Raw genomic sequence first — 15,927 nt, 5'->3', positions numbered from 1 at the left:
GCTTGTTGTCAATAAGAATGAAGCTAATAAGTAATGAGAAAAACTCACTCCTTTTAAAGAAAAAACAATGAAATGTCAGGAAGCTCATTCAACACATCGTAAATAAGCCTATTTTCTTCTCATAAGAGAATAAATTCATCATAACAATACACTAAGAGACAACCATATTCATTTCAATAATAGAGTTATTGCTCAAATCTGGGATGGAATATCCAAACACATGTTCAGAAATCAAGTGCATGATGTAAGGCATTATTTATTATTTTACTGGTGGCCTTCCTAGGGGAAATATACAAGGAGGCTGCTATGGAGTATTATGATGTAGCTAGCCAACTCAGTACCCTAAGGGAGATATAGAAGAACCTTGACATAACCTATTTTTAACCATGCCTCTGGCGATTCTGCATTCAAGTTTATAGGTGAACATGTCAGGTAGTACATAGAACAAAGCCAACGACACTGTATTCATCATAATTCTGTCCAAGTACATTTTATTTTTTCCAACATTTGTGATTTAAAATCCCATGACATTTCTTCAAGGTGAAATTCTACTAGACTTTTCAACAAGATTAGTTTGTTTCAAGCTAAAATAAATATCATTCTGGTTCAGCAAAGCTTAAAAATGACCAATAAATTTGATGTGGTCCATACTGATACTGCCACAGTAGTCTATACATAGCTAAAGAACCTATCCTTTTCAAAAACAATGAAATAGTTCAAGTGCTTTCATGATTAGCAATATGTTGCCAATGAAGCATTGAAAATTGAGTACTATTCCAATACCAGTACATGAAAGCATTGTTCTTTAAGTGTATATGAATATCATAATTATTTTATGGCCCCATCTTTAGTTCTTTCCAATATAGTAAATTCAATTGACCATGAAATGAAATTTCATAGTCAAAATGCCTCCTTTACACTTTTTTATAGCAGTAATAAAGGTTTTATAGCTCTAAGGCAAGGTAATTCATCAGATGTTTAATTTAAAGACAGATTCTTATATTATTAATAAATATTTACCAGTTTAATAAAGTACACATTTTTAGCATAAATGACATAGTACCCTAACTGTTTCCATAATTTAAATGAACAATACTATGTATATTTGAATAACGAATGAACCGTAGTCAACTTACTCCCTTCGTGACTAAACACCCTTTTTATTTTTATTATTCTACAAGAACAACATTGCAAGCCTGGTTGACGAGAAAGGAAGGACAAAAATTTCAATTTCATTGTCAGAGAACAAAATGTAAGTAATCTAAAGGAGATGATTATGTATGGCCATAAGGAATTTCTTTGACAATTTTAACAACTATCAGTCACATTCTTTCTTCCTGCCCCCCTATTCAACTCAAGCCTACAAAGATCATAATTCAAAAGAAATGATGATATAGCAATTCTTTTGAGGAAAACTGACATATTTCAGAAAGCACACTGAATCTGTACACATGAATAATCTGCTACAAACTTTACAGTTACCTAGAATAATCCCGTTAACTAATAAAACCAATGAACATCACTGTCACAGTCTTGATATTTCCAAAAAAAAGTAAATAAGCAATATGATCCTGATTTTGAGGTTGTTGTTAAATTAATACATCTGCTTCATTTTACCAAAATAAAAGTCACTTAACTATTAACCATACCTTTTAATGTCTGCTTACTACTATGCCTACCATACATGCATTACGTACAATTCTAGTGCAGGGGGTGGTGAGAGGATCCCAACTAAAGACTTCAATAAACTGAGTCGACTGACTGGTGATCTCTGACTATAATTGCCTACCAACAAAAATATATCAAAGAATTACCTCATTACTAATCAGACAGCTCTCTGGTGTTTCATTCAATATCTATGATAAGACCTAAGACAATAAGGTAAATTTCACACCATAACTGGTGATGCATTCTCCTCAGCTGCTTGTTTGCAATTACTTTTCCTCTTTCCCTTGTTCCCTTTATCACAGATTTATCTTCCATTTGAGGAAGGGCAAAGCCACTTCTTTAAATACCAGAGTATAAAATGACTGCCAGAGAAAAATTAGCTAGCTAACTTAGTCTTTCCATTTCTCATAGTTATTTAAGCAGCAAATACCCATTCAAGTACAGCTACAATATAAATCAAAAGATAGGGGTTGCCTCTTCTTACTTTCCCACACCCTATCCCATCACCACCAAATACATTTTCTCATTTGATCCTCCTATTAATCCCTGAAAACAAATATATTTAGCACAACTTTACAGATAAGGAAACAGACTTAGAGAAATTAAATGCCATACCCAAAGTCACATGAGCACAGCAAGTAAGAAAAGGGCACTACAGGAAGCAAAAACCCAAGTTTGCCAATTGAGCCTTCTTTCCACCATATTTATATAGTTTCTTAAAGAATCATATATGGATTCCAAGAAATACTTGACCATATTTGTCCCCAAAACATCTATTAATTATGCAAATTTTACCAGCCTTTTATTCTATTCAAATACAATAAAACATGAAGCCACAAGAAATCTAGAGCTTTTAAGTTCAAGTAGTGCTACTAATGACTAGCCAAATCTCTAGAGAGCTAGATAATATCAAATAGTATATAACAGCTTTGCAATTACTATAAAAAGAATGTTATGTTAATATGTATTAATTGTTTTCAAAATGTAGTGCCTACCATATGCAATCCACTGCCATGGATTACACCATCCTGTTCCACGAGGTTTCTTGATATTGTAATAGAAGGAAGATCCAAGCTTTGAGGAGGAAACTGAGGTGTAAATTCATTTCCTTGTGCAGGAAGTGGATCACTGAGGCCTTGAAAGGGTAACAGTACATCTGACATTCCCAAGGTAGGGTCTGACTCTGGAGGTGGAGTGATTGGTGGAATTTCAAACTCTTCATCCCCAAGGCTTGGAGTATGGAATGTCTGCTAAAAGGAAACCAAAATCTTTTATATTGTAATAGTCTATTTATGTATCTTCCTGCTGGACAGAATAATAATTTTGAACTGAAACATTCATATCTTGACTAAATATTTATTTCTCAAATGAAAACATCTTAAGCACAAATTTACATACATAAAGTTTTGCTGATCATTCTGATTAAAGATTTAAGTCTCATTATCATATGGTTTTAATGGAGTATCAGTATTAACAGTTTTTTAATGCGTACTTAATTAGCAACATCTGTCTTTGTTGTTAGTTGGAACATCAGCTACATTAGATTTGGCTATATAACAAATTGCCACTTTATTGATATGTTAGTGAAACAGCACAAACAGCTGACATTATTCTCATGCTTCATAAAATACTGACAATTTTGTAGTGCACACACAACATTAATCTAGCACTGAACATTACACATCTTTACTTCCTGGCACAACTTATAAGCCATATGATATTATTATTATTTTTATTTCTTTGTTGATATATCTCTACGTATAATGGAAGCAGTCATTGTTTGTAGCACACACTTACACAAGGATTATCATGGGCTTTCAGTGAGTTTTTATGATAAATTTGAACAGTAAAGTACTCCACATACAAACACACACATTAGTCAATAGGTTTTTATCACAATAATTTCTACCAATTATTTTCAGCTTCTTGAAGACATCCAAATTATACTAATACTATTTTGTTATTTAGCACCATGGAATTTTGCTTATATAAATTTTTCAGCATCTGGAGAAATGTTTATTTTCCTCTTTAAAAAGATAAAATTAGAGCTCATTTGACATATATCAGGACTGCCTTGGTAAGCTGGATCAGTCATAAATCCTAAGGTGAAACTTTAAAAACAAACAAACCTGTAGGTCATTTTTTGTGGTTAGTGCTTATTAATAACTCAAAATCAGTTACATATTTTTTGTCATTTACATTAACTGAAAGAGTGAGTCCATGAAAGTTAATTTGAATCTGTTATGAAAAATAAAAGATCTCATTAGTTGTTGAAAATTGTCATCCTTCAAACTGTTAATGATGATATAAATTAATAACCACTTGAGAGAATATAGAAACAAACACAGGGGGAAAAATCCTTTTCTTTCATATAGAACCTGTCAGCTGTCATTATTGGTCTCACACCAGAAATGATGAGGTCCCAAACTACTAGAGCCTGCAGAAGGGCAATCTGACACTCTTTAGGCTCCATAGATGCAAAACAATAGAGCTTAATTCTACATCTGAAATCTGGAGCAATATTAAAGATTTGTTTTTCTTTCTTCCTCATTCTAACAAACAAACAAGGATGTAAATTTTCTCACTGTGGTACCCTGAGTTCACAAACACAAAAGGATGGATTGGCCACAAAAGTGGTTGGCTAATGAACATAACCCTATGGCTGCATTTGCAGTTATTTTGGCACTAATGTGGTCTAGTAACAGATGCAACTGTAATTTGTGACTCATTTGCTACCCCATTACTGCTTAATGAAATCTAACATATCACATTAACAATACGGATAAACACTCATTCTTGATATGTGGCATTTGGCTGTTTTCATTACCACTGTAATTAACACTTGAAATATTATTTCAATAAATATTTAAGATGCTTTAAAAATGGTCAGGATAATCATGACATAGGCAGAAAACAAAAAACAAATGTGCGAAATTCAAACCACAAGGTATTCTAATGCCTATAGTGCTGTTATCTACAGGGTCTTTTCTATCAGAATGAGATTGGTTTCAAGCACCACAATTTACACTTTATAACATCCAAACCTAAAGTCTTAATGAATTAGCTGGCACTCATTAAAATGCTAAAACCAAATAATACACTTTTAATGTAGTAATTGCAAAATTAGGCACACACTACATAATGCAGTGCATTAACATTTAGTTATGTCACTTTTTTTCCCTCAATAAAAGATGAACAGTGAGATCACTTTTAAAGGCCAGCTCTCAGTTTGTTTATTTGTTTTATATTTTTCTGCAACATTTATTGTGTGAGATAGTCATAATGGTCTAAATTTTTCTTTCTTTTTTTTTAAAGAAATCTGGTACGGCTATAATAGGTAACATAATAGTGTCTTCTAAAGTTAAGCTGTTTTTAAAAATATATATATATATATACACATATAAAATTTAATTTAATAACCTAGTAAAAATAGAAGAAAACCCTTGACACATGAAAAACATCACAAAATTATTTAGAATTTATAGAAAATACTAATGACACTGAACATCTATAATTAAGAAGTTAGGGTTATAATTTAACCTTATGAAAAAAGAATAATATAAATCACTGAATTAAGGGAAATTATATTTACAAAATAATGGAGGGCACTATCCTCTAAGCAAACGATCCTTCCGGTGTTTTGAATAAAGACTACAGTGGTCCTCTTCAGATAAAGAACTGGAGATGGCACTGATGTCACTTTTTAAAAGTTATTAACTTTTCAATATTTATCATGGTACATGTTAGAATAGTAGGTACATGGTTAAATATGCCATCTGTACTGAAATGTATTCAAAACAATTTGTTCCTTTTGATAAAAATGCAAATCTGGAGAACTGTTTGTAATCAACATATAACAGCCAATGTCTGACACGGTGAATTATCACAGCTGGAATTAAATTGTCTCTGAACAGCTGCTGGCAACAGAGCTTTCATCAATGTTTGATTCAAATGTAGGGAAAAAAAATTCTACAGAATGAAACATCATGTTGTCCTTACAGATGGGGTTGGTGTTCATTATTACAAACAACACTGAAGCTCACGCCAAACAATATTCCCTTATCTAAGCAGTCTTCTTTGGTACAGAAATGGTGGTCATTGTGAAAAATGATTAATTTACAGTGGCTCTTAATTCTATTTCAAATTTATTATAACATATTCTCCAAGTTAATTTCTTCTATATCATTCAGTTCACTATACCAAGATCATTTATGAAGCCATTAGTACTTTCAATCTCCAGGGTCAAGCTTCTTCAGTCCTCCTATCTTTGAATATATTTGGAGATGAAAACTTTCTATTACACAAATCACAAGAGAAACATTCCATTTGGAACCATTTAACTTTCATGTTTTCCCGTGTTTTAAAATTAAACTCCAACACTTCTAACATTTACTTTTTTGTATTTCTCCCCCATTTCAAGGGATCAAGTACTTTTGGAATGGCTGGGAAAACAAAAAAAGCTTTTATATAGAATATCACACACACACACACACACACGACTTGTGTATGCATACATATATATGTATATATGAACACATATAGTGCATACATACATTGCATGCATGCTAGAAGGAAGATGGGCAATAATAGCATAGTTCCTTCTACCTACACCGCCTATGAAACTGAAGTCCATTTACATTGTCACCACTGGTCCAGCTGGGCTGCAGTAATTCCTTCTCAGGCTTGCTCTTGAGCCCAGTTTTCAGAGCAAACTTAAGTGGCTCTGCTCATACTATTTATTGCCTACCCACATCATCCCCTACAAGCATCCCCTATAAGCCCTGCTGTCTGTTGGGATTTTTCCCTATACTTTCCCAGGCCATCCCAACCAAAATTAAATTATCTATACAAATAAAACTCATAATCTATTGAAAACCTAAAGCCATTTTCAAGATGTGCACCTGTTCAGGTATAGTTGTACTTGTTGTGTTTGTGCCTTTTTTCATCATTCACATTTTTTAACCCCTTGTTGGTATGTGATGAGACAACAGACTTGTAGCTAATGGAGATGTCAGGCTATTTTATTTCTTATTATGGTCCTTATTTTGTGCTCCCTTTCTCATATTACAAATGTAATACTCATTGCAATTCTAGGCCTATTAAAATTAATAAGTAAACAACAAAATATAAAAAAAAATTACTTTTAAAGACTTACCTCACGTGGCAGCAAGGAAGGCATTATTTGCTTCAGTCATATTCATGTAGTTGTTATTGTTTCCAAACTAAAAGAAAAATAGATTTCTCATGTTAGTATGCCACATAATATAGAGTCAGGGTTATTTACTGAATGTTCAGGTGTTATTTTAGAAAATGCATTGGTGTTATTGTATAAAACCATGCTTTACTGTGACCAAATGTGAAATATTAATGAGATTTCAAAGCACTAAATTTTTGGTTAGTTCCCACAGAGACTGAAGTATGGAGTTTACCTGACTGAATTGCATTCAACAATCATTTAGTCTTGCTCAGAGACTAATAGTGAATGGAAGCTATTACAAGCATTTGGCTAATTGGTCACCAGTGTACATTGTTTACTGAAATGGCATTTGTCAAATGCGAGAAAGAAAAGAAATTCCAAGTTCACTACCATGACATATTTCTAATATATGTTGGGATTTCGCAGCTTACTTTTTAGGAACAGATGTCACCAGTGTGAGGGCGAAAATGTGAATTAAAGAAAATCAAATTTCATTCCCAGTACTCAGATTCTATTTTCCAGTGAATGAGGTATGGCATGAATTGAAATAAATAATAAGCCTGACAGAATCAGAAAACATCCCAGTGTAATACTTAAACCTGTATCAATATCCATGAGAACTGTTGAAAACTTTAATATTTAATCCCCCCAACACAGCATTATGGGCAAGAGTTTAAAAGAACAAGCTGAAATCTGTGAACACAGCATTAATTTTTTATTCACTGTCATAGCAGCTCATTTAAACTACCCTAAATAAGACCACAGTCAGCATTTCAATCATCAGCTCTTTATTTCTATGAGTTTGCTCTCAAAACATAAAATTTGCATTTGAGTAGAAATGTTTCTAAATCCTAAGGAGATAATATGGTTTATTTAGTTATTTTACATATTGTGATATTACACGATATGGTAACACTGCAATAATAAAAATATAGAAAAATGAACTAAGTTCTTTTAAAAAAAATCTGCCTTTCACCATCTCAAAGTCAAAAATAGCTTTGGCCTTCAAGAGATGAAATATATGTACCCCTTCTTATAAAAATGTATTTACTTTTAAATACAAACTGTAAGCTAGCAATTTAAAAACCCCAAATTATTCACAATAAAACTCAACTTCCAATATGCCAACAAACATTAAAGGGGGATTTCTTAGCCTTTTGTCTTAAATGTATAGAATTCAAGCACAGAAGCTGGATTGACATGATACACTTTATCTTGTCAATGATCCAAGAAGTAAGTAGGATTTACATGAAAGACTCTAATGGTTTCAAAGGAGTTGTTATGGTCTAGAGAGGCAAAAATCCACTCTTTAAAAAGACACCTAAATATTCCCTTACACAATAAACCAGACTGACCCTGATAGAGCAAAGAGTAGCCAAATATATTTGGATAAATAGCATTAAAGAAATGTGGAAGTACATGTTTAATAAGGTTAAACAGAGATTTAGCATAGATATAGATATAGTTAGATAGATAGATAAAGATATAGATTTTTTTAACTTTTACAGAGCTTTAGGAAAATCGAGGAATCATGATTACGTCACCAAATTTGTATAAATCAATAATCTCAGTGAAACAAAATGACTCCATTCTGAACTTTACCTTTTCCTATGTATGAGAATTGCAGCTTTGAGTGCATATTATACGTGAAACTCTGATGTCAGTTCCCAATAGTAACTAGGCTTTCCTCAGCCTGTAGCACAACTTTAACGTTATTTAAATGTAGGTTTTGTCTGTGAATTAGAAATCCATTTAAAGCAAACAGCTCATTATCAAAGAGCATTTTTAAGATTAAACTCACTTATTATCTAATACTACCTACAACAACAAAGGAAAATAAAATGGCTATTATCCTAAGGACCTAAACAATTCAAAAAACAAATTAAGCTTCGAGTGAAATAAGAACTGGGTTAGAAATCCTCTTCTGAACAGTTAGTATGCGAATGTAATTACTGAAGAAACTACAGCTAATCAGCTGTGAATTGTATCCATTAATTAGTATTTGCCCTGGAGAAATGAGAAAAATCAGTAACAATGTTAACACTGCAATGCACTGATGAGTCCTGAAACATGGGGCCCTCACCACTTAGTCAAGCAGGTGGCTCCAATGGTCCAAGTAATTTAAAAAGCTCTCACCTGAAGTGCTGGCTTGAATTACAAAGCACTTCTTGCATATCTTTTGTATCTATATAAGGCTATAATTAATGGCTTTTAATTTAGAAACACTTTGTGATCAGCCGGGAACAGTTATAAATCATTCTAAGTAGAAGTCTAGTTTCTAGTCTATTTTAGTAAAATATTTAATTTAGAATAGATACTTCAAATGGTTTGTACAAAGTAACTTGTTGCAGTCAATATCCTTTCCTATACTTAATCGGGCCTATTTTGTTGTACCTTTACCTGAGTCATGAATTTTAGTGTTGAAGTCCAATTACCAAGGGCAATATGTTATGGAAATGTGTCTGTGCATGTGGTCATTTTTAAAATTTTCATTTAGTTGTCATTTTGAAATGTTATTATTAATTCTATCCCATTTGTTTCTGCAAAACAAAACACCATGCATCCACTGAAATAGAAAAATTGATCCTTTGGGAGAAAAAAATTATCACAATTAACTTAAAATATTTTAACTGCGTAGTGTATTTTTAATTTCTGATGGACAGTAAAATCTCTGAATACATTATATTACAAATAACAAACTTAACTTCAATGTCTCCTAGTGAAGAAATGTGTCCTAACATCCAATAATTCATCATATGATTTATTATTTATCTTTTAATATCCACAAACATGAAAAATTCACTTCTCACACACTTAGTTCAATTTTAAATCACTGTAAAATTTATTTAAATATTTTTGGCCATAACACTAAGCCCTTTCCTGCCAATCTTCTTTAACTCTCCTGAAACCCTTTTTATGAAAAGCTAACCCAAAGGTTGCTTCAAATTAGATTTATGAAGAGGTGGCTGGCATTGCTATTTTTTGTAGATGTAAAATTTATGAGCTTTCTGAATGAAATACATGGAAAAACTGTAAGCTGTCAATTTCAAACCATCTTAATGGAGCCAATTTCCAGGCTTTCTGGGCAGTAACCTTCACAAAATATTCTTTCTGAGATCCACTGGTCAACCCTCTGAAGTTCTCTCCTATAACTTTAAAAGTCAAAATGTAATATTCCAAGTAAAATGTAGATTAACATCAAGTAAAGCAGAATGTTCCCAACTATAAGAGGAACACAGATTTCATTATACTACAGATCTGTTAACTGAATTTTAACATCATCTTCCATCACTTTAATACTTCCAAAGAGCCATTCCTTATACAAGTAGATCAATTCTTGCCATGCAGTCCTTTACTCAGAAAATCTTCAGTAACTACCTATTGTCCCCCAAGTAAAATTCAAACTTTTCTGTCACAATGAGGTATTCTGACTTTTCTACCTTCCTTCCACATTTATTATCCTCCAGTTAAATTGATCTCTCTGTTGCCTCCACACTTACCCACCTTTATGTCAAGCTATTTCCATTGCTTAAAAAATCCTCCTTCCCCATCTTTACTTAATAACTATTATTTTAATTTAAAACTCAACTAAAATGTCACCTCCTCCGGGAGGCTTTCCCAGATTTCCCTGGTCAATAAAAACCTTCGTGGGGGCAGCTAGGTGGTACAGTGGATAAAACACCAGCCCTGGATTCAGGAAAACCTGAGTTCAAATCTGGCCTCAGACACTTGACACTTACTATCTGCGTGACACTGGGCAAGTCATTTAACCCTCATTGCCCTGCAAAAAACAAACAACAACAACAACAAAACAATTAGAACTTGCATGACACATTTTTTGGAACCCTTGAATGCCTTTATGTAATGTTGCTTACTACAGTCATTTGTTCGATCCTCTATAGACTAATAAACCCAATGAAAGTAATGTGTGGGGTTTTTTTTTAGCCAAAAAAACCCAATTGTATATCCTCTAGCACCTAGCACAGCACTTTGTACATAGTAGGCACTTATTGTTTACTGAATGAAGGAATGATTGTGATACTTTTTTTTTTTTTTTGGTGAGGCAATTGGAGTTAAGTGACTTGCTTGGGTCACACAGCTAGAATTGTGATACTTTTTTAAAACCCACATTTGTAGTCACCCATTCTTTTCACTTTAATATGACCCAACAGATCTACTCCCCAAATATGTGATCTCCAAGGACTTAATTACATAACTCAACTAAATACATTTGAACACCCCAACAAAAGCATCTCAATAATTCCACAGAACATTTTCCATTGTAGTTCAGATGTGATTTTTCTGCTTGACCAATAATGACAACCCTGGCAAATACAATGTCCAATAAGGACATCAATTAAGAATGAGCACCATGGGCTCTTAATGTTTTTTTTTCCTTCCAAATATCATCATGTTCACAGTCTATATGACTGAATGAAATGCCAAATGAAATTAATGGAGATTGCTAAGTGTAGCTAACTAGTAGTTAGGAAGTGGGGCAGGATAGCCAATAAGCCATAATTAAAAGATGAGAAACTTGACTAATGTCTTTTCAAGTTGAGTAGTCTAATCAACAGAATTTTCATGAAAATTATTTTGGTATTGGTGTAAAGAAGTGGTAGGTTCTTATCATAAAGTAGTATTATTAAGAGCATAACAAATGGATTTATTTAATCTTCCAGAAAAATATAAACCCTCTTTGGGCTATATTTTTAGCAGCAAAATGGTAAAAATAACATAGTAGATTGTAAGACAAAGAGAAATTTTGAATACTGTTAAAAATATCATGTTATTACACAGATATTAATATTATGGAATGAGGTTTTAATGTCTTCTTCACATCACTTCTATATATCTAATTAATAAAGGTGGTGGAGGTAATGGCTGAGGTTTGAGGGCTCCTGAGGAAGGCTACTAAAATTGGCGGGGTTTTTGTTTTGTTTTGTTTTGTTGTGGGGCAGTGAGTATTAAGTAACTTGCCCAGGGTCACACAGCTAGTGTCAAGAGTCTGAGGCCAGATTTGAACTCAGGTCTTCCTGAATCCAGGGCCGATGCTTTGTCCACTGTGCCACCTAGCTGCTCCCAAAATTAGTGTTTTGTTAAATTAAAATAATATGTAAAATGAGGGATTCAAAAATAACTGATACAAAACTTTGGCTAAAAATAGTAAGTTCCAAGATATGTCAGGAGTGAGATACTAATTGTTGTGGCTAAAATTATTAATATTCAGAATGTAGGAATAAATAGTTCTATTGCAATTCTACTCTGGTCAGGCAACTAGAGTGTTCTGTCTAACTCTAAGTACCACATTTTTATAATGATATTAACAAGCTGAAAAAGATGCAGGGGCAGGGATGAAGCAGTGAGAAGGGGGTAACCAGAATGGAGAAGATCCTTAAACTATATTATATAGGGATGAGTTTAAGGAACTTGGCATGATTCTTTTGAGTTTAGAAATCAGACTTAGGGACAGTATGATTAATGTCTTCAAATGAGACTATCAAGTAGCTAAAGGGCTGACATGTGAGAAAACTTGTTCTGCTTGAACTCAGGGGCCAGAATGAGGAGAAATGGGCATAAGATAGAGGAAGAAATATTTAAGTTCAATATCGATAAGAATGTCTAAACAATGGGAGGTAGTAAGGTTTCCCATCACTCAAGTCCTTTAAAAAGATGCTGTCTGGGTTGTTTTAGAGGGGATTCAGGATGGAGTTGGCCTAGATAAACTCTGAATTTTCTCCTAATTCATAAAATTCTACAATTCTATAATATGCCATAGTAATTCAGGTATAATGTTAAGATTTTAAGAAAATGAAAGTTTTAAAATACAGTTTGCTTTCCACTGATGAATGCGGAATTTATATTTGTAAGAATCTAACCTGACACTTATAGCTACAATTCATAACTAATATTCAGAGTAGATGTGGAATGTGAGGATCTTAAGAGTGCTTTCAAATGCATGGTGGATATAGTGGGCATACCTTTCCTCTGCTGGTACCACTGGGGCCCCAGCAACAAATTCTTCTGCCTCCTAAGCAGGCACTGTTGCATGGTGAAGCATGGTTCAAAAGTCATGAAAGAAGAAAGAGCAGGATCCTTAAAGAAGAGGGAGAGATGGAAGGTTTCAATGGCTATGTGTTGAAACCACTGCAGTTAGCCCAAGTAAGAATGACAAGTTTTAATGTTGGAGTTTAAACAAGCACTGTGGAACCACACTAGCAACAACAATGTCTAAACATATGGATTCCACCCAAATATGGAGGCCTTTAGATTTATATGGTCTGGACACATTTGAGTGTGTGGAATTACATAACCATCTGGGCTGGTTAGGAGTGATATGAAAAAAAATGCCTAAAAACTCACACATTTAAAATGAGAAAAACAAATATGTATGCCACAGGATACTGAAGCTATTGGATCTTTCTTCCTTAAGAGAAAAAGCAAAATGAAGGCAGTCTTCATGAAAAGGACAGCCCCAATTCATGACTGACATTAAATAAGTTGTGGATAAAGGACTACACGAACATTCTAAAACATTTATTCACAGAGGGAGAGAATGGAAGTAAATTAGATATGCAGAAAAATACCCATGACAATGTGTTTTGGGCACTCTTATTTGCCTTGAGTTTTCATCATCACAGAAGATATTTATTGATATCAGGTTATAAATAAGGCATAGTTTGAGGCACTGGGGATAAAAAGAGGCTGGCAATTTAGGTCAACTGACAGGCCATAAAGAGAGGTTAAATGACAAGACAAGTTAACACCTGCTAAATGCCAAATTAAGCATTACAAAGTATAAATACTATAGAAGTATAGAGGATAGAGGGATCACCAAGCACTGGAGTGAAAGACATATGGTAGAGGAAGGTATAGGGAGCTAAATATGGTAACTGGAACATGAGTTCTACATGGAAAATGATGGCACCACTGAAACACAGCCATTGAGGAAGAGTGGTTTTGAACTGAAATGATGAGTTTTGCTTCAGTTATGCTGCATTTGACATAGTAGTAAGCTACAAAATCAAAGAATATCGGAGCTGCAAAGGAACCTGGAGATCATGTCTGATTTCTTCATTTTACAGAGATATTAAATAACCGTCCCAGCTATTTCTGTCCAACAGACCATCTGAAGATATGAAACTTAGGTCAGGGCTTAGATCTGGGAGTGACCTGTAACAAGAAGGATAATATCACAAGCACATATAAGGGAGAATGTCTTGAGTATAAGGAATAGAAGAGAAAGGACTGGGACATGATATACATTCACTGTGAAAGAGATTGGAATAGTAAGTAGAGTCTGTGAAACAGATTCAGGTCTAATGAAAGAATTGTTTTGAACTATGACAGGTAATATCACAGTAACTTTGTTTTCTTTACTTTTCTTGGAAAGCAAAATGGTAACATTTATTGATTTAATGAATTATTATAAAATGTTATTTTTGCTTAATAAGAATTCTAGCAAAAAATAAAGGGAAAAAAATTCTAGCATAATGAAAGGAGACTTCGATTCTAGAAGCAGCCTACCAGACAACTAAATTTAGTCCAGTTTATGATTCCAATGATCTGCCAGCCATTTATTTTTCAGTGCACATGACCATAAGATCAAATCCATAAGAAAAATTCTTATAAGATCTTAAGATATTAAGCTATTATCATGATATTAAGATATTACTAGTATCAGTACACAATCAATGATGGCTTCTGTTCAAGACACAGAACAAAAGGCATAACCAAAGACATATATGACCAGAAAAGAAAGTGGGATTAGGATCAGAGAATAACAGTCCAGACTGCCCAAATGTTATCCTGATGCCCACAGAAGTTTAAAAGATTGATAGGAAATTACTCATCACATTGGGTAGATCCTCCATGGAGGATGTATGAAAAAAAAATGTGTACAAAAATCATAGAGTAAAAATACATGGAGGGAAATTATACTGGTGGAAGAACTGCCCAAGTGAATCAACTTAAATATTATTGTCCTCCAGGTAAAACACACCAAATATATATATATATATATCCCAAAATTATATTAATATTGTCTTGTTTTTCAGTCTTAGACACATCAACTAAAACTAAGAAATAAAGTCAAGAATAATTGGACCTAAAGATGCAAAATAAATTCATATTCAGAGTAGCAGTTTTAATTTTTTTTAGTGAGGCAATTGGGGTTAGGTGACTTGCCCAGGGTCACACAGCTAGTAACTGTCAAGTGTCTGAGACTGGATTTGAACTCAGGTACTCCTGACTCCAGGGCTGGTGCTCTATCCAATGTGCCACCTAGCTTCCCCCAGAGTAGCAGTTTTAAAGCTAGTCAGGAATCTATTTAAAAGATATTTTTTAAAAGACTCTAAAAATATAAAAGAAAAAGTATTATGTGGGAAAAGGCAACTAATATACTAGCCTATAAACCTTTCTAATCTCTAAAATATATTTACGATAGTGACTTATTAACAAGTAAAAAGTATCCTTAATAAAAATGTTAATAGGCAGATTTTCAAGGATTATTTTTTATAAAAATTCTATAAAATAGCACTTAGCTTCATGTTCATGGAACTGATTCTGAGGAATGGAGTATTCAAGTTTTGTTTGTTTATTCATTTTTTTGGAAAAAGGCATTTGAGGGGGCAGCTAGGTGGTGCAGTGGATAAAGCACTGGCTCTGAATTCAGAAGAACCTGAGTTGAAATCTGACCTCAGACACTTGACACTTACAAGCTGTGTGACCCTGGGTAGGTCACTTAACCCTCACTGCCCCACAAGAAAAAGGCATTTCACTCAACAAAGTAAAACATGACATAAAAGATGCTTCTCCGGGGCAGCTAGGTGGCACAGTGGATAGAGCACCGACCCTGGTGTCAGAGTACCTGAGGTCAAATCTGGCCTGCCTCAGATACTTAACACTAGCTGTGTGACCCTGGGCAAGTCACTTAACCCCAATTGCCTCACTAAAAAAAAGAAAAATTAAAAAAAATAAGATACTTCAACAAAATTTTCATGCATCTGTTAAAATCATGCAAGATTTCTTGATGGATATAACTAACAATAACTTTTTAAAAT

General features: G+C 33.6%; 1 protein-coding gene across 3 annotated transcripts in view; it reads right to left on the bottom strand.

Annotated features, from left to right (window-relative positions):
• The window catches only part of TOX3 (TOX high mobility group box family member 3), a 128,518-nt gene that overhangs the window by 34,753 nt on the left and 77,838 nt on the right, over window positions 1–15,927 (bottom strand). For 2 of the 3 annotated variants that reach the window (XM_043985208.1, XM_043985207.1), the window contains exons 2-3: window positions 6,824–6,890; window positions 2,664–2,918 (exon numbers count right to left, since the gene is read on the bottom strand). In XM_043985208.1, the coding sequence (XP_043841143.1) occupies window positions 2,664–2,918; window positions 6,824–6,847 (279 nt within the window). In that variant the 5' untranslated portion in view covers window positions 6,848–6,890. The remainder of the gene's footprint in view (window positions 1–2,663; window positions 2,919–6,823; window positions 6,891–15,927) is intronic. The other variant, XM_043985209.1, reaches the window with a different exon arrangement.

Source organism: Dromiciops gliroides, chromosome 2 (genome assembly GCF_019393635.1).
Source record: "Dromiciops gliroides isolate mDroGli1 chromosome 2, mDroGli1.pri, whole genome shotgun sequence".
NCBI lineage: Eukaryota > Metazoa > Chordata > Mammalia > Microbiotheria > Microbiotheriidae > Dromiciops > Dromiciops gliroides.
This window is presented reverse-complemented; position numbering and strand designations above follow the sequence as displayed.